The 18,940-nt window shown below is 32.2% G+C and overlaps 1 protein-coding gene across 1 annotated transcript in view; it reads left to right on the plus strand.

The window, feature by feature from the left end:
- The window catches only part of LOC140438617 (uncharacterized), an 87,941-nt gene that overhangs the window by 38,454 nt on the left and 30,547 nt on the right, over positions 1 to 18,940 (plus strand). The window contains exon 10 of the mRNA XM_072528278.1: positions 9,012 to 9,480. Within this exon, the coding sequence (XP_072384379.1) occupies positions 9,012 to 9,480 (469 nt within the window). The remainder of the gene's footprint in view (positions 1 to 9,011; positions 9,481 to 18,940) is intronic.

The following is an 18,940-nucleotide window of genomic DNA, read 5'->3' on the forward strand; positions in this document are numbered from 1 at the left end:
ATTATATACGTTCTCAAAATACAATGTTTGTATTTTGAGAACGATTTCCGAAGTGGAAATTGAAACGTCAATAAACGTATTTTAACCTTTAATTGTGGCTTATTCCCAGTTAAATAGTAATTAATTTAAAATGCCACAAGAAAAGAGAACAATATTATGAGACACTGCTATTTAGCAGCACACTATAGCACAGAGTAAGGAAAAGAGACAATCTCTTAAGCGCATTGTCTGGTAAAAGAGCTGGCACCAGCTTCAAAACCCTCTTACATACCTACAAAACATTTGTTAGAACTATTAACAAGAACAAGGCGTGTGTCTATGTATCACTAAACAAACGACAGTCCAAAAAATCTACTGAGAGAAAGATCCTGCGGAAATGTATGAAAAAACGTGCTGACTATCCATTGGCACTAATCCATCCACTTTCCAACATGCATACTAATGAGAATAGAACCCATTCTCTCAACAAGAGATACGTACTACACACTATAAATAGCCTTAACAACCGACCTAAATTGACCCTCCAAACTCCTTGTCATCTCCTAGGTCACATACTCACCAGGAAACCCACAATAAAATTTCCATTCCCTCCAGTCAAACTTCTACACTTGACTGGTAATAAACTTCATGATGAGTATCACGACGTACTAGAAGCAACTTTCATTAAATATGACAGATACAAAATAAACCGCAAGCCAAAAATGCTGATCCCAGAGCCGTTCCCACCGTGTATCTGGTAACGGCGGAGGTGAATCCTCCTCGAGGCGTGCTTATCAAACATACAAAAAAAAACAGGGCAACCATACCAATAGGAAAGTGAATGATGGCCCAGATTTTTACATTAAAGCAAAAACAGAAGAAAAGTGAAGAATTGAGAACACAAAAAGTTATGAATAAAAATGTCCACTATCCCTCCTAAACGAGCCGCTTATAAATGCAATTCAAAAAGGCACGTCAAACGATTCAGTATATTTAAATAAAAAAATAGACAGAATTCTATTCTTAAAAGACAACTGTTTTGAGAATATTTAAAATAAACCGATGTTAGGGCGCCATCCTTAGAGAGCTCTAGCTCAATTAGAACGCATTTTTTAATAAGGTGGTTTACGTCAAACCGGCATAAAAGGAACTCCAAAATTAGTGGTCTTCTCTTGCGAAGAGCATTTGTGGACAACCTGTATACCATATATAGTGTATGTATGTATAATGGGTTATCTAACTACTGGTTGTACAAAACGCAATAAAAAAAATTTATAATTTAGTTTGTGAATTAATTTTAAGAATATATCGTTAATATTGTTGAATGTATTGTAAAAAAGCAATTACGATAATGTCACAATTAGGTTCTCTTAGTAATTTCACTAAACAAATGATAGTTATATAATCTGAAATAGTAAAATGTGATAGCAAACAGGTAAATCGAAATACAAAACCAGTATATGGGAAATGAGTCGATACTCACAGTCCTAAGTAGTTTTTATTCTTTACTGAGGGTAGCTTTTGGGCTACCGGCTCATCCTCAGGCCTCAGTACGTTGGTCTTAGATATATATATATATATATATATATATAATTATATTATGTAGTATAGTGTAGTATATTATGCACCATAATATATGAAGAATGGACCAACAACCAGGAGATTAGAGCACGCATCGGAAAAGCTAGATCCACCTTCAATCGGATGAGGGCCTTCGTCAAGAGTCACAACCTTTCTCTCTTGATACAAAAGTAAGAATGCTGCGATGCTACGTATCCTCTGTCTTTTTTTATGGTGTTGAATCGTGGTCCTTGAACGAAGATATGTGCACAAAACTGGAAGCATTTGAGATGTGGCTATATCGGAGAATGCTTAAGATCCCGTGGACTGACCGAGTCACAAATGAGGAGGTCCTCAGAAGAATGAATAAAAACGGAGAGGTACTGACCACCATCAAATCTCGAAAGTTACAGTTCTTCGGACATATTATGCGAAATGAATCCAGATATGCTCTCCTTTAAGCCATCCTTCAAGGAAAAATATTTGGAAAACGAGGTCCAGGAAGAAGAAGAACATCTTGGTTAAACAAACTCAGAATCTGGTTCAATACAACATCTGTGCAGCTGTTCCGCGCTGTTGCAGATAAGATAAAGATTGCCATGATGATCGCCAACATTCGTAACGGATAGGCACATCAAGAAGAAGAATTAGATAAAGAAAAGCTTCTGCTCAATTAAAAACTGTTTCATTTGTCTGCTTAGTCTTCCGCAGTATTCTTAGTGTTCGCCCACATAAATATATTTTAAAAGCCTGTAAGCGGTTAATAGTAAATAGTTTTAAAGTCCATGCTTCGACACCCAATAAGATAAATAACTATATGTAACATTTAATAATTCGTTTTTGAAGTATAAATTTCAATTTATTGTATAGAAGAGTTACATTTTTCAAAAAGTAGCACGAGCCATCTCAATTCTACATTTTATCGCTTTATCTTGTTTTAAGTTTTAGTAATAAACAACCTAGATATTCAAAGCTATATTCTACCAAATTAACAGTACTTAACTAACTATGGATCCAACACTACAGTTATATTTGCCCAACAGATAATCTCGCTAAGTTTTTTATCAAGTATAACTACGAGATACCTGTGCTCTTATTAAATATCTTCGAGAATTACGGTATTGCTCCATTTGTGGTAAGTGTTAAATTGTTAATTACCTTTATTATCAAGCGCACAAAGTATTTTTTTATTAGAATTTAACAAGTTCGTATATCTTTTCCTATTACAGCATTAATACTCTAATTAATTATTATCAAATTCTCCCTATATTCTACTTTTTTTAAAGTGATCGCTTTTTTAAGAGTTTTGACAAAATAGTGGAAACTATCTGTTGTGGATTTGCCTGGTTGATGGGCAAATTGTTTCTTTTCAAGAGGTTAACATAATTTTAATTCTTTTTACAAAAAATTTTAGGTTAATGGATCAATATAACTTTAATTTTGGAGGACGTGTGCCCCCGCTAGGGAAACTTAAGACAAAATTCTTTTTACAGTTTTTGCTCAGAACTCTTATTTTCGTTTTACAAATATCTACGATGCACGTACCGTTAGTATGAATAAAATTATGGTTTCTTTCAATCATTAAAGCAATTTCGTATTTAAATCTAGAACAGTCATAAAAATTGAGTTCTAATTTTTATTTTATTTATTCACATTGTAAAATATATTTGCATATTACTTAGTAAACACAAATTAAGCCGTATTTTTTATTTGTATATATACTATAAAATATAATTTGGATTGTCTTATCTCTCATTTAAAAGTCAAAATATAATGTTTATTTCCTTTAAAGGGATTGGTTTTGGTTTAGTAAATAGATATTCTCGAAAATCGTGTAAATTTGGTTAATAAGACTGGATCTATGCTTATATTCTGTTAGATTTATTGTGTACAAAAACGATCAGGGATCTCTAACTTAAAAAAAAATTAATCATGTATTTACAAAACGGGAAAAAAAACTAGTGACTTTTTTAACTTTATAAAAATATTTACTACTATCGGAAAATAAGTCACTGACTAAAAGAGAATAAGGGATCTTCTTACCGCTAAAGAAAATACGAGGACAGTTAAATTTATTAGACTATTTATAAGACTTTAATTAATATATTACACACTTCGTGAATTGCGTAATAGTGATTGATATAACTGATAGTAATCTATAGTGATATAGATATAAAAAAGAGAACTAAATCGTAGACTCAGATCTAAATCTTCCACTTAGTTTTTGAGGTTTTTAGAATTTTCCGAGTTGAGACGGGTACTATTGACTATATTAATAATACATTAATCATAATACTACTACACTCACTCAAGCGGGACGACCGAGGCAGCACATGAAATGGACTGTGTCTATGAATGAAAACATTTTGCACATATATTATAAGGTGACTAACAGCGGTCGAGAAACAATCGGCTATCAACAATATCTGTATGCCGAATTTTGCAGGGAATACCCAGAGATTCAAGTATCTGAACATCGAATATCAGATCAATACCGGGTAATTATAAGAAATAATCTTATCACAAAAACTAGACGCGATACCATCAAAAGCGAAGTCGAACGGATGATTCAAAACCAACTGATAGTCCCTTATAAAATCCCTAATGAGCAGATTCCTGCGCTCATTTACAAGAAACTCAACCTGTTAATAAACAGCAGGAGAATAACGAGTTGCACGATAGCCTGGTAAGTGAAATGGCACGTTCTGTACAAGAGTTTAATCTGGAAAACATACTTAGCAGACCACCGCTACCAAAAATAAACTCCTGTAAGAAACTAGGTGCGCTATTACAAATTGTGAAAATAGAAGTATAATATAAGAATTATATCGTGGAAGTCCATACATTGGAATATTTGCATATGCTGATTTACTATGCAGCAACATCAAATGTTAATGTCATGGGCATTAAGATCAGAATATAACTGAGTAATAATATCGGAAGGATAGAAAACAAAATTGCACCCTGGGAAAAACGACTGCTGAGGAAAATTAAATTATTGAGTAGAGATATTGGAAAAATTACGAAATACGTTCGAGGAATAGGACATCCAAAAGTATTTAAAAGAGCTGAAGAAATAATTCTAAACACTCCAGGACACTCATAACATGATTCAGAAAATAACACAGCTCAACACTGCTTGGAGACGTTAAAACAAATAATCTCCGTTTATTTACGTCGCCTAAGAGATTAGTAACAAAGTTAGTAACAACCAGAAAAACTTTTCTATGGAAAACTGAATTCTACTCTAGAGAATAAAAATAAATACTACCCAAGCCAAGAAGAAATCATGAGCTTTGGGGAAACCAATTTTCGACGGCAACTAGTCATAACAACAATATTGTATGGATTGATGACACGGCGAATAACTTTCAGCACTACAGTAATATTTCTAATTAACCCTTTAAAAGTCTCAAACAATGTCAAAGAGCTTCATACCTGGAAATCTTGTGGACCAGATGGAATTCAAAACTTCTGGCTAATAAAGTTTTGCAGTTTTTATGAGCTTTTAATAATACTAGTTAATCATGTTCTTTCTAATCCACAGGAAATACCATAATTTCTTACTCAAGAAACCACTTAATAATACCAAAAGATCAAAATAACACCCAAAATTTAGCCAAGTACTACCCAATTACTTATCCTGTGTAGCTTAGCGTATCTATTAACACTCTTCTCTAAACAATGTCATGAAGCCTCAACAGAAAGGATGCGCTAAGGGTTCAATAGGCTGCAAAGAACAACTTATAATCAACTCATCCATTTCTAACTAGGCGTACACCACAGAATGCCTTTGATTCAGTACTGCATGAATGAAGTATATAGATATATTGAAAATATATAAAGTCGATTATAATACAGTGGCCTTTTTAAAGTATATTATGATGGATTAAAAAAGCAAAATACACTTTTAAATACCGGGTAAAAACAATATCGAAATTTAAGATTTCCAAATTAGCAGGGGCATTTTTCGTCGTCCTTAGTTCTGTCTAGAGATAAACTGACTATCTCAGCTATTAAATTTTACTGTCTTGGGTTTTACCATCAAAAATAACAATACTGTTATATCGCTGTTATATATACATCAGCTGTATTTGGATTATTCAAATTTAATGGCTCCACTCAAAATTACCTGGACCAGAAGCTAAAGATTTCCGTGGTTAGTACAATTAAACCTAGAATTAAGATAAATACTATTACAAGAATGAATATTTAACTCATCAGTCTTCCTGGTTGATCTGCGTTAATACTTATTACGCTGAGCTTTCGACATCCTCTCTGATGTCTTCTTCGGGGCTTCCGAGGTCTCAGTCTCCCGAGCACCCAGACGTGGTGGTGGTGGTTAGCGCGGGGATTGGCGCGGGGATTAAAGCAGGGGTTGGTGAGAACATTTCTGACATTGATTTTGATACACGGATAAAGCGGACAATATTTTCTTTATGAGAGGTCTCTGTGTCGAAGGTAACCATATGCCGCCATCTCTTTTATTGAGGCAATTTGGCAATCTTTAATTTCTCGTTAAAAGTCTTCCAGAACACCACGAATATATGGCATACTTAAAATTCACAAACCCGATATTCCTCTACGTCCCATTGTCAATGTATACAACTGCCATACATAACCATTGGCCAAGTACTTGGCCAAAACTCTACAACCTTTCACCAAAAATGCTTTATCCATCGTCAAAAATTCTGTTCATTTTATTGAACTTCTTAAACAGTACCCTATCTCACCGTCAGATATTCTAGTAAGTTTCGATATCGTTTCACTTTTAACGAACATTCCTATAGACGAAACTAAACATTCTGAAAACGAAATACAGTATCCGGCAAGAATATTTATGTCTTAATAAACATTGTATGTCCAACACTTATTTGATCTTTAAAAATCAATTCTACAAACAAATAAATGGGGCCTCAATGGGCTCACCACCATCTCCAGTAATTGCCAATATCTTTGTGGAAGATTTTGAGACCCTAGCATTATCCACTTCAATGCTCAAACATACATGTTGGCTACGATATGTTGACGATACAGTCGTCATTTGGCTCCATGGCAGGGATGCTTTGGTGTCTTTTTAGACCCATCTGAATGGTATACATCCTAGCATTCAGTTTACGATGGAGGTGGAAACTGATTCATCCCTACCATTTCTGGACGTTATCATAAAGAAAAACCAATCCCAAGGTTTTCATCACTCTGTTTATCGAGTCACCAAAAACGATGCGTTTATGTAAAACATATCCATACCAATCGTTACTTGCATGCCAACTCTCATCATCCACCTTGAAAAATTAATTCAGTAATTAATACCCTTTTCTCCAGATCAATACGCCTTTGCGATGATGCAAGTAGACCCGCTAAGCTCTCTTGTTTAAAACAAGCCCTCATCTAAAACGGTAACCACGAAAATCACATCAATAGGAGTATCCACAGACATCAATCTCCCACTCAATCTCAATCCAAAGACTCAGGCCCTCATTATACGTGAGCTTTTCTTCCTTATATCAAAGGTGTCACTGGAAAATTGACAAAATTCTTAAATCAAGAGAAATATTTACCCCCCAACTTTCATCTCTTGTCCGATCAATCAAAAATAACATTCCAAATGAACAATACGGCGTTGATGAAATTCCTTTTGCAGGCTGCCCTCGATCCTAGATAGACCAATCAAATCGTAGAATCCAAAATAGGATTTATGAATATTTTATGTCTGTGCGCAATTCCGATTAAATTTTAGCTCTAGGTCAACACCATCTTCATACAGGTCACAAAATTGATTTTGAAAACTCCAGAACCATAGCCCCCATCTGCTTCTATAAACAAAGAAATATTTGAGAAGCAATAGAAATTGAAAAAAGGCCAATTTGTTTTAATAAAAGAGATATACTTTTTCCAATGTCAGTTTGTCAAGCGTCGGCTTTTGAGATTCTTTGATGCCAATGCCGACCATTGGCGTGGAAATTAACAAAAGGGATCAGCTCATCAAACGCATATTTCAAGAAAAATCATATAATTTTTATTAATTTTTACATAATTATATTCAGGAAATTTCTCAATTTTTGGGCAGAAATTGTTTAATTTTATGGCTTTGCGCTTCGCTGTTGCCATAATGCATGAGTTTAAAATTAGTGATTATAACTTTAATACCATATTAATATATCTGAAGTTTTTCATGTTTCCAGGTAAGGTATAAAATCAATGAAATTTGGAAAAAAAAATAATACAATTCTTGAAACCGTTTTTGAGAACTTGGATTCTTAAAAGTTGTCTGATTTCTTAAAAGTCGATCATTATATCTATAAAAGTATTACCACTAAATTCACCAACATGGCAACGTCGATATAGACGGAACGTTCAAATTCTCTCCAGACTACAATGTTGCCGATATTCGAAAATTACTTAGAGTATAAGTAATATATACAAAGTTCACGGTTGCTTTAATTCATTAGTGAAGAGTCCATGGAAATATTAGTACCTAGTTAATTAATTTATAGATATATTTTTTGAGAATATGTTCATATTATTTTTTAAGAGTGTCGTTCGTTGACTAGCAATTGAATAATAACGAATAGAGAATATTTTTTAAATATAACCTTAGGAATTTTAGGAAATATGTCTGACAACCTTGATTTGAAAGGCGGTCTCTTTGATACCACAATGAGGCATGTTTATGTTGGAAAATTATTAGTGGATATACTATACCTTCGACATGGAGACCTCCCATAAATAAATCAGTTCATATCTGTAAGAAAAAAGCTGCTCTTAAAATGAAAAATGTTTTTTAGCTTAAAAAGAAAATCTCAAATAAAAAATGACATGTCATAGTAGATTAAAAAAAAAATTAATCTAAAAAGTGACTTGCATGTGAAGTGATACTATTCCGATGGTAAACTATGCAACCCAGTTTTACAAAAAATTGAAATAAAATAAATTGATTTGACATTTCGATTTAAACTTAGAAAATCGTTCTCAAAATACAAAACAAGAATAAATTAAAAGTTTAATTTATTATTGTTTTATATTTTGAGAACAATTTCCGACGTGGCAATCGAAACGTCAAATAAACTTATTTTAAAGTAAAATTGTGGCGTATTCCCAACAAATATAGTAAATTATCGATCATAAAGCATAAAAAAATTAAATAAGATCGAAACATACACCTGTATGTAGTATGTACAAAAAAGGAGAAATTGAAATTTTTCTTTTATTTTAAAACTTCGGTGATTTCTTTTAATTTTTTTTGTTTGTATCGACGAACTCTTAAGTTATGATAAGTTATGAACTGATAAGTTATTCAGTGACTGTTAACAACTGTGACCAAAAATAAATTTATTCAAATTTATCGCAGTTTGTATTATCATTTCTGTTATCATTTTAAGTAAGTAAAACATAATAATACAGTATATTTTAAACCAGTGTACCTATCAGCAGTTTTAAAGTTAATTTCTCATTGTTAACAACTCTAAACAATGTTACCAAAATTTGGTGCTTTATTAATTTTTCTTTCTGTTTTTTGTTGTGTGGCCAGTTTAAACATTTTAGTGTTATTTCCAACTATAGCAAAAAGTCATTATTTGGTTTTTAAACCAATGTTTGAAGAACTTGCCAATAGGGGACATACAGTTAATATTATAAGTGGTACGAGTTTGAAACAAAAAACATCCAATAAAAATGTAAAATATATTCATTATATTGATACTACAGACACATCCGACAAAACATTATCTATGGACTTGTTCAGTCAAAGCAGAACACAAACATACATGGAAGCGTTTGTGGGTGCAATTTTGAGCAAGATTCAATGCGAAAAGTTTATGAACAGTACTACTATCAAGACATTTTCACAAGGATCGGATAAATATGACATAATTTTATCAGAAATATTTGTAACCAACTGCTACTTTGCTCTCGCAAAGATCTACGATGCACCTATTATTGGTAAGGAAAATTAGTAAATAATTTATTCTCTAAATGGGTGAAAACTCCGAAAATAAAAGCATCATTCGTACATATTTTGATAGACTTATAGTTGAAAATATGTGTTAATTATTTTATAATATACTGCTCTCGAAAATTATCCACCTCAAATGTATCATGATTTTGATACCTCAAATGTATCATGATTTTGAAGCTTTTTTTCTTTTGAACCGTTTGTTGGATTTTGATGATTTTTTTTAAATTGTAGGTATATTTCTAACTAATTACTGTATTAATGTTTTCTAAGAAATGTCAACTTTTTACTTCTATACTGCCCTCCTAAGCAAAAAGAGCGTATCTCAATTTTTTTGAAAATGAGATTTTGGTGGCATGGTATTCTTAAACAACTTCCTCATCTATATACCAAGCAAAAAAGCCATATCTTAAGTCAAAGTACTTCAAAATCACTTATTAAAAAAGACGTATCTAAAAAAAGTCATGAAATCCTAAGTAAATTTACCATATCTCATTTTACTTAGCATAAACGTCGTACTCTGAGATGCGGCCATTTCGCTACCTGATGCACAAACTGAATGGTCAGCTGTGATAAGGAAACTAGACATATCTAAACATATTTATACGTCCAAGCCGCTAAGTAAATCAGTTGAATAGAGTATACTTACGGAGTGAATGAATGTGCACGTTTTTAATAGTTGATTTAAAATTTGTTTATAAACCTATAATACACTCGCGATCATAAAATCCGGGTCATCTTGAACATTTCAAGTTTCTTCAATATTTTTGCCTCTGGTGCAGTAATAATCTTTTTTTTGGCTAATGTATTTTTTATTTGTCATCAATGTTTGTTTTGAAAGAAAAAAATGGTTTTTTATTGTTTTTATTGAAAAAAACAGAAAACAAATCAAATTGTTGATAAAACAGACATACGAAAAAATATGGAAAATACAGAACGTGGTAAAAAATCAGTGAAATTTCAATGACCAATATCGTGTATTGCCTCCCCTTGATCTAATAACCTCTTGCAGACGACGGGGCATACTTTAAATTTTTCTTCGGATTACATGTTGTGGTATGTTATTCCACTCACTCACTAACAGATCCTTAATCTCCTGTGCGTTGTTAGGAGGAGGTGTATGGGTTTGAATACGTTTTTTTCAAATCGTCCCAGAGATGTTCGATGGGATTCAGGTCCGGAGACCTAGCTGGCCAGGCTACCCTCGTAATTCCAACTTCGTCCAAGCATTACATACTGATCCTGGCAACGTGCAATCGCACGTTGTCCTGCATAAAAACGGCGTTTTCTCCAAGCCCTGCCATGTTGGGCATAACATGTTCTTCCAGAATCTCCGTAATGTACCTTCCTGCAGTTAGGGGCCCATTTTCGATGAAGGGTAATTCTGTGTGGAAGTCGGAAGATATACCTCCCCAAGCCATGACCGAGCCTCCACCAAATGGCATTCTTGGAGCAATTAAAGCTTGTGAAAATCATTCACCGGTTCTCCTCCAAACTCTTACACGTCCATCGGATCCAGTTAGGTAGAAACGGGATTCATCTGAGAATAACACTTTGCTACAATCGTTAATTCCCCAACGCGCGTATTGTCGAGCAAAAGCTAGTCGTGCAACTCGAGGCACCCGGCGACGTGGCGGTCCTCTAGCCATTACCTGAGAAGATAGTCAAGAAGAACGAAGTCTTCTTCTGACTGTTACAACACTAAAATTGCGATTTCGTATTTCCTCTAGACGATTTTGATGCATAACCGCTGTTGAGGTCCGGTTTCGTAAAGACTTAAACACAAGGAAACGGTCATCTAGTGCCGTGGTCGTTGTTCTTCGTCCAGAGCCAGGTCGCCTGGTTAGCAAACTTGCCTACTGAAAGCGTTGAAGCACTCGTTAAACCGTAGAAAGGCTTACGCCAACAGTTCTTGCGACTTGCCGTTGAGTGTGACCGTCTTCCACAAGTGCAACAATTTGTGCCGTTTCAACAGTCAAAGGCATTTTTGTCAAAAAATAAACACTAATAATGGCACTAATAAAAACACTAATGGTGGCAATTATAAACGTTTGTCCGTTGCATTTGAACAGAAAGTCGTAGCACAAACGAGACATTTAAAACAAGTGGAGTTACAGGTAGCGTTCATTTTGGGAAGTGTGCACTTTACCGCGAAATTGGCACTATTGGAATTCTTTGTTACAAAGGAAAGCGCAACAATTCTCAGAAACATGCATTAGTTTGTATTTGTGTTCTTATTATTTACGATAAAGCTCGTTAAAAATGAAATATCGGTGATTTTCAAGGTTACCCGGATTTTATGATCGCGAGTGTAATTAAGTGCATTGTTGAAGAATTAGTTCCTTGGCTCCGGATTTGTTTTAACTACTCTCTTATAGACACTCTTATATACACTTTTCAGGTAAATATTATTCACTTATTAAATAAACTTATTTAATGCTTTAGCCCAAAAACATGCTGTTAAAGTTGGTTGTGAAGAATCCACAGAATTGACAAATCTGAGAGACAATCCTTTATACTCCATAACGTTTCTGAGATACCCATTTAACGAAGAACTGTACAAAAACTGAAGAAACAGTTCTTCTTTATAACCACTCTTGCGTATGAAAAGAATAATGACAAGGTTTTAAGAAATGTTCTAAAAAGTGCTAAGAACTCAGTGGTCCCAGCTAAAGACAAAATGTGTCTGAAGAAACCTAGAAATAAAATAAATGATGAACCTATTAAAACTCATATTAATTCTTTTAAACCTACCATTTCACATTATAAAAGAGAACATGCCCCTAATAGGTTGTATCTAGCAAGCGATTTATCATTTGTTTCCATGTATAATGATATTATACTTAAGTGTGGTGATATATGTTCATACGAAAAGTATCGAGTCATTGCAAAGACAATGAATGTTTCTATAGTTAAGTTGGGACATGAAGAGTGCGAGTTGTGTAAAGAATTTTTATTCCATGACAGTTTACACACAAAAGAAAATATAGATGTGTTAAATGTGTAAAAAGTGTAAAACGCATAAAGATAGAGCTGACAAATCCTGTTTACTTAATCATTTGTAAATAAAAACATGAAATTAACACCAGAAAGAGTTTAATTATGGTTTACTTTAATTTAAAATGCAAAATAATAAGATTAAATAAAATAAATCAGTCAACATAATCTCAAAATGGGATGTATTTGATTTTAATTAAATATTTGATTACAATCAAATTTTGATTAGCGTTTGAACAATCGGCCCTTAGATTAAATAGTATGTTGCGCGGATATGGAAAAAATTATAAAGTTGCCACGTTTGGAAATGTTCAAAGCTGCAGTATTTACGTATAGAATTGTTGTGTGCAATGAAAGTTTTGTTCCAATTGGCAAAAAACAAAAGCAGTGTAAATCCATTGCTGCCTTGTGGTTTGGAAGAAGCAAGAATGAGCTCATCAGCACTTTTAATCAATTTTTGCTGTCAAAAAGAGGTACTAAACGTGTTACTATCTAGCTTGATAACTGCACTGCGGAGAATAAAAATTAGACTTTCTTTTCCTTTTTTTGCACATATTTACCTCAGAGGAAATTGTTACTTCCGAAATTGTTCTAAGGTATTTTGAACTAGGACATACATTCATGGCAGCAGATTCTTTTCATCATAGAGTAGAACAATCAATGCAACAAATGGGAAACAAACTCTACGATATCCAAGATTTTGTCTCTGTTGTGAATAACGTGTCATCAAAAACTGACGCATATCAAAGGGAGATGAGGAACTTGTATCAGTGGCAAGATTATTCTTCAACCTACAAGTTAAGTAACACAAAGCCTAGACCAAATCTACATGATATATTTCAATAAAAAGAGGAATAAATTCGTTATTTCATCATGCATCTAAATAAATGTGTTTGATGTATTTTAAATCTTGAGAATTGTTATTACCTTGTTGTTTTAGTCAATAAAAAGACAAGAAACAATATTTTTAATAAATTAGGAGCATTATTTTATAAAACTACAATATTAAAAAGTTTTAGATTAGTTTCTAATTGGTAGATGTATTTTTTAAGAAAACATTTAAGAAAGATAGTCTTACATTTTTAAGATAGACAAGTCTTGGCTGATCCTTAGCCAAATAGGCGTATCTCATTAAAATAAATAATTACAAATAATTTTCAAACTATTACAATATAATTATAAAATATACACATAAACTTGATTATAACGACTTTTTTTAAATGTAACATCCTGTGTTTTAGGACATTTTTAGATCGATAAAATAAGCTGATTCCAAAAAAAAGTATAATACTGGGGGTCTAATTGATATACTTTGAAAGATATGCGCTTAAAAATTAATTTTTTATTGATTTATAATATTATTAAATTATAAACAAATTATAGTAAATAATTTGAAAATAATTCCGTAATTAATAGATGACTTAATCTTAAATATTCGAATTGTAGCCCTTGTTGTATTTGACAGTAACCCAAACGTTGTACAAATTCTTATAGAACCTTGTTTATACTTTCTTGAGAAATATTGTTTATTTTTTTACGAATTCTTGTTTCTAAGTCTCCAATATTTGCAGATTTCGTTTTATAAAAAACATTCTTTAAATGGCCACACATAAAGTAATCCAAAGGATTGAGGTCTGGCGACCTGGCTGGCCATTCAATATGTTTACGTTTTCCAATCCACCTGTTCATCTACCTTCGAACATCTAAAGCATAATAAGGAGGCGCACCATCCTGTTACCATAAACTTTTATCAAAATCTCCAAGATTAATTGTACTGTGAAATAAATTAACTAAAGTAGGTACGAGATACCCACTTAAAAACTGAAGTTATGCTGGCTTGTTTAAATTACCTTAGAAATAGTAGGGTTCAACGATTTTATTTCTTACAATGCCAGCCCATACGTTTACATATTGCGGGTATTATGTATGATGTTCTCATATCCAGTAGAAGCATTATTTTGCCCACTATCTACAATTCTGACGGTTGACCTCGCCATTTAATTTAAATGTAGCCTCATTAGAAAAAATAATATTTTGAACCAAGAGAGGGTCTCGGTGGCTGTTACCCATCATTATTTCTCAAAATTGTATTCTTTTCTATACAACTGTGCATTTTACTTACTTTACTTACTTTTACGTATTTTGTGTACCGTTGTTTTGCAAACATCGAGATCACTACTAACCTTACGAACAGAAGTGTGCGCATGTTCTTCAAAAGCAAGTAGAACATCCAATGTTGTAACATAATTTACAGAGAGACGACCTGATTTACGTGCATTTTTAACCGTACCAGTTTCTCGAAATTTATTTTTTAACTTACTTACTGTTGACTGCGTGATGGGTATTTCTGGATATTTATCATTAAATAAATTACACACTGTCATCTGAGCTCGCAATTTGTCTGCATACCCAATCATCATGAGTATTTCAATTCTTTGCTTTACACTCAAATTCATTTCTACTTAATTAATTCTGAGCAATAATACAGAACATTCACTAATTAATACAATTATTGTACTACTTAATTGTTATTGAACGTTACTAAAAATAATAACAGTTTACCAAAAACTAATAGTGAGCTACTTTTTTGCAATTGATAATAAATAATTTATTTTCAAAGCGCATATCTTATTATATCCATTAGACCCGAGTATTATACTTTTTTGAAATCAGCTCATTTTTATCGATCTAAAAATGTCCTAAAATACAGGATGTTACATTTAAAAAAAGAGCCGATGACGTCATCACTGTAATGTGTATCACCTTGTATAATGAAATTTTATTGTAAAATGTAGAACATTAAATTTAATTTATTCCATACTTTAAGGACACACTGTATATAAAAATAAAGTTGTGTTTTTTATATAATTTTTCAACACCCTCTGGAATTTATTAGAAACAACACTTTTGTCAAAAAAATCATCTTGATATTTATATGAACAAAAAAGAAACGTACGTTCAAACATTACATGATTTTCTACTCTCCACAATTAACGAACCACCTTAACTGTATCATAATTTTCAATCTATTTTTTTTTCTGAATCCTTAATTAGATTTCGGTGACTTTTTTTACATTGAAAGTCTATTTCTAAGTAACTACTACAATAATACTTTATGAGAAATATTTACGTATTACCCATAGACGTGGTGTAAAAATAAAGCTGTGTTTTTTTACCTTATTTTGCAAGATCCTGTGGAATTTATTGAAAACAAATGCTCCATCTTATTAATATTGCGAGCATCATTTTTTTAAGATTTTTTAAGATCTTCATTATTAAAAAAGAAAAATACGTTCAAAGCACAATGTAATTTTATTGAATTATAGTATGTACTAATTAATGTAAAAAGTTATTTGTGTATGAAAAAACAATTTGACAGGATAGTTTTTGGACTGTCAATATTATTTTCAATTCAATAAATTGGTTTGCTGCTTTGCGTATTTTGTTTATTTAACATGAATCGTATTTAAAGACATCTGAGCCGAGATAAGTATGTGCACGTAATTACGTTAGCTGATGTAGGGTTAAGTTATTGTGAAATAAGCTTGAGGTTAAGAGTATCTTATACTACAATATAACGAGTCATTTAGGCTTCAGAATTTCTCTCTCTCTCTTCAATTCTTGCAGTTACTTAGATCTTGGTCTTCCCCTTCTCTTTTTTCCTCCTGGATTCCATTCTGGCATTGCGTATGTCACTACTTCATCTCCTGCTCGCCAAATGTGACCTAACCATCTAACTCTGCATTGCTTTATTTTAGTCATGATGTCTGCCTTAAGTTCTTTCTTAATCTCAGCATTTGTTCTACTTCTATATTTATTTTGCTATGTTCTGATTGGTCCCAGTGTGTTTCTCATTATCTTTCTCCTCGCTATTCTTAAGTCCTCTTCATCTTTTTTGACCATCGTCATTGTTGCTTCTATATATAATAATATTGGTCTAATTATGCTGTTCTTGATGTTCATCTTAGTTTTCTTAGTCAGTATTTTGCTTTAAAGTAATTTTTTGTTTGCAAAATTAGCTTTATTTGCTGCTATTATTTTTCTTTTATCTCGGACGTTCATTCTCCGGTTTTGCTTATTGTAACTCCTAGGTATTTGAAGTATTCTACTTCTTTAAACTCAGAACTTCTTATTTTGATTTTTTCTTTTATTGGCTTTTTACCTAATCTTAATATTTTTGTCTTTTCTTGATTTAATCTTAGTCCAATTACCTTCCTTTTCTCCTTTATTTATTCTAGCATTTCTTTTATTATTTCCCTGTTCTTTTTAATAATGACAATATCGTCTGTATATGCGATTATTTGACCACCTCTTGTTCTTAGATTTACTTTATTAATATTTCGTAGTACATATTCTAAGGCTAGATTAAATAGCGTTATTGATAAGGCATCTCCTTGTTTTATCCCTTTATTTATGCTGAAATCCTCTGTCTCTCCTCTTTGTATCTTTATGCTAATTTTTGTAGTTCTCATTGTCATTTCTATTATATTTCTGAGTTTATGTAAAATTTTTAATTTTTTAAGTGCTATCATTAATCTTTTCCTTTTAATTGAATCAAATGCCTGTTTGAAGTCTATATGCCAGTATTTTTCCTCTCAGGAAAATCCTGAGACCTCTTCTTTTGAAATTTCGATGTTTACTTTATCTACTTCGTCTGCTTATTCTTTGTGCATCGTTTCCTTCTAGTTATTCATTTCTTCTTCTGCTATTTCCTCCATCAAGAGGTCTATGTAGTAAACCCTATTCTGTTTGTTTTGCCTTTGTATTTTTTGTTTTGTTCTTTAATCTTTTTGTAAAATTTTTTTGTATTTCTGTTTGTTCTTTTCTGCTGTATTTCCTGCATTTTTTCGTCTACCCATTTTCTTTTATTTTGCGTTATCTTTTCTTATCATTTTTTCTCAATTATTCATATTCTTCACTATCTTCCTCTTTATCTGTTCTTAGCCATTTAATTCTGGCTTGCACTTTTTTTCTGTTGTTTCTCTATATTCTTGGTTATACCATCCTTTTTTTGTTTTATTTTGACTTTTACCTACCAGCATATTTGCACCTTCGTCTATTGATTTTTTGATCGTCTCTCATTCTGTCTTTATATTTCTCTTTTATTTGAACTGTTACTGCCTCTTCATATTTTTTTCTTAATTCTTTTGTTACGTCCCTCCACATATATTCTCAGTTTTATTAATAATTTTTATTATTTTATTTTTTATATTTAATTCTTTACTTAACGTGTGTGTATGTCTTGTCATCGTAAATTAATACGGACCTGTACAGTCCCCCTCCGAGTCTTAAGGGAGCAAGCTACGGGACGAGACGCATTTCAATCTTAGTTTAGAGATAGGCCTGTATAAATCGGCGCGTTAAACACTCCAGTATTTGTGTAACTAGTACCCTGACCACGTGACATTGTGAGAAGATTTTGTTCCCGAATCAGTGCACTGAGGAAGAAGAAGAAGTATACATCAACATCACAGCATCACAGGTACCGTAATTTGATTGCATACACACATAGTATTTATATTAAGCGATAAATTTACCTATAACTTATTTTCATATTAAAATTATACCAGCACCTAAATAAACAATTATGAGTGAGTATTTCTCTTATAGAATTTAAAGCTTCATTCATCTTTATTACTCGTTTTATTTACACTCTACTTTTTATGTTGGTTTATCTGTTTTGTTTTAATTTTCTTTTAGTCTTTTTCTGTCTTTTTTTGTCTTTTAGTGGCTGTGACCACGTAGTGGTCTGAATCTGCACACACACCTCTAAATGTTCTTACTTCTTTTATTTATAGAAATGGAGCTTAACTTAAATTACTGATGAATAAGTCTATGAAGGAAAATATGCCAATATATGTATTAAATCTATTAGGGGTTTCTGTAAATGTTACTCTATTTGATTGAACATAACTTATGTTCATTATACCGAGATATATGTATCATTATTAGGGTTAAGTTTATATGCATAACTTATTTTGACCATATGCTGACTTATACTTTTTCCCAAGCAGCCTAGCATTATAAAAATATATGATTTGTTGCTAAAAATATCGTTTTTTTATCTAGTTTATAGCCGACCGTACTCTCATGTGATTTTTATTGAAAAGTCAATGTAGTTTATTTATATAAATTTATATAATTGATATGTATCTAAATCCCCCACACTATACAATTATGAGTTAATTATAGAAATAAATGCTTTATTGCTCTCAATGTATTTTTATTTTTTAAGTAGTTGATAGCCGATCTTAGTCTGTCGCGATTTTAATTAAAAAGTTAAGATGATCGTGGACTTAAATTATTTAGTGATTTTGTTTTCGTTTGTGATACGTGCAAATAGTTTAAATATTTTAGTGCTATTTCCAACAACAGCTACCAGTCACTTTCTAGTTTTTGAACCAATGTTTCAAGAGCTTGCAAAAAGAGGACATAATCTTACAATTTTAA

The sequence above is a fragment of the Diabrotica undecimpunctata genome, chromosome 4, assembly GCF_040954645.1.
Source record: "Diabrotica undecimpunctata isolate CICGRU chromosome 4, icDiaUnde3, whole genome shotgun sequence".
Lineage (NCBI taxonomy): Eukaryota > Metazoa > Arthropoda > Insecta > Coleoptera > Chrysomelidae > Diabrotica > Diabrotica undecimpunctata.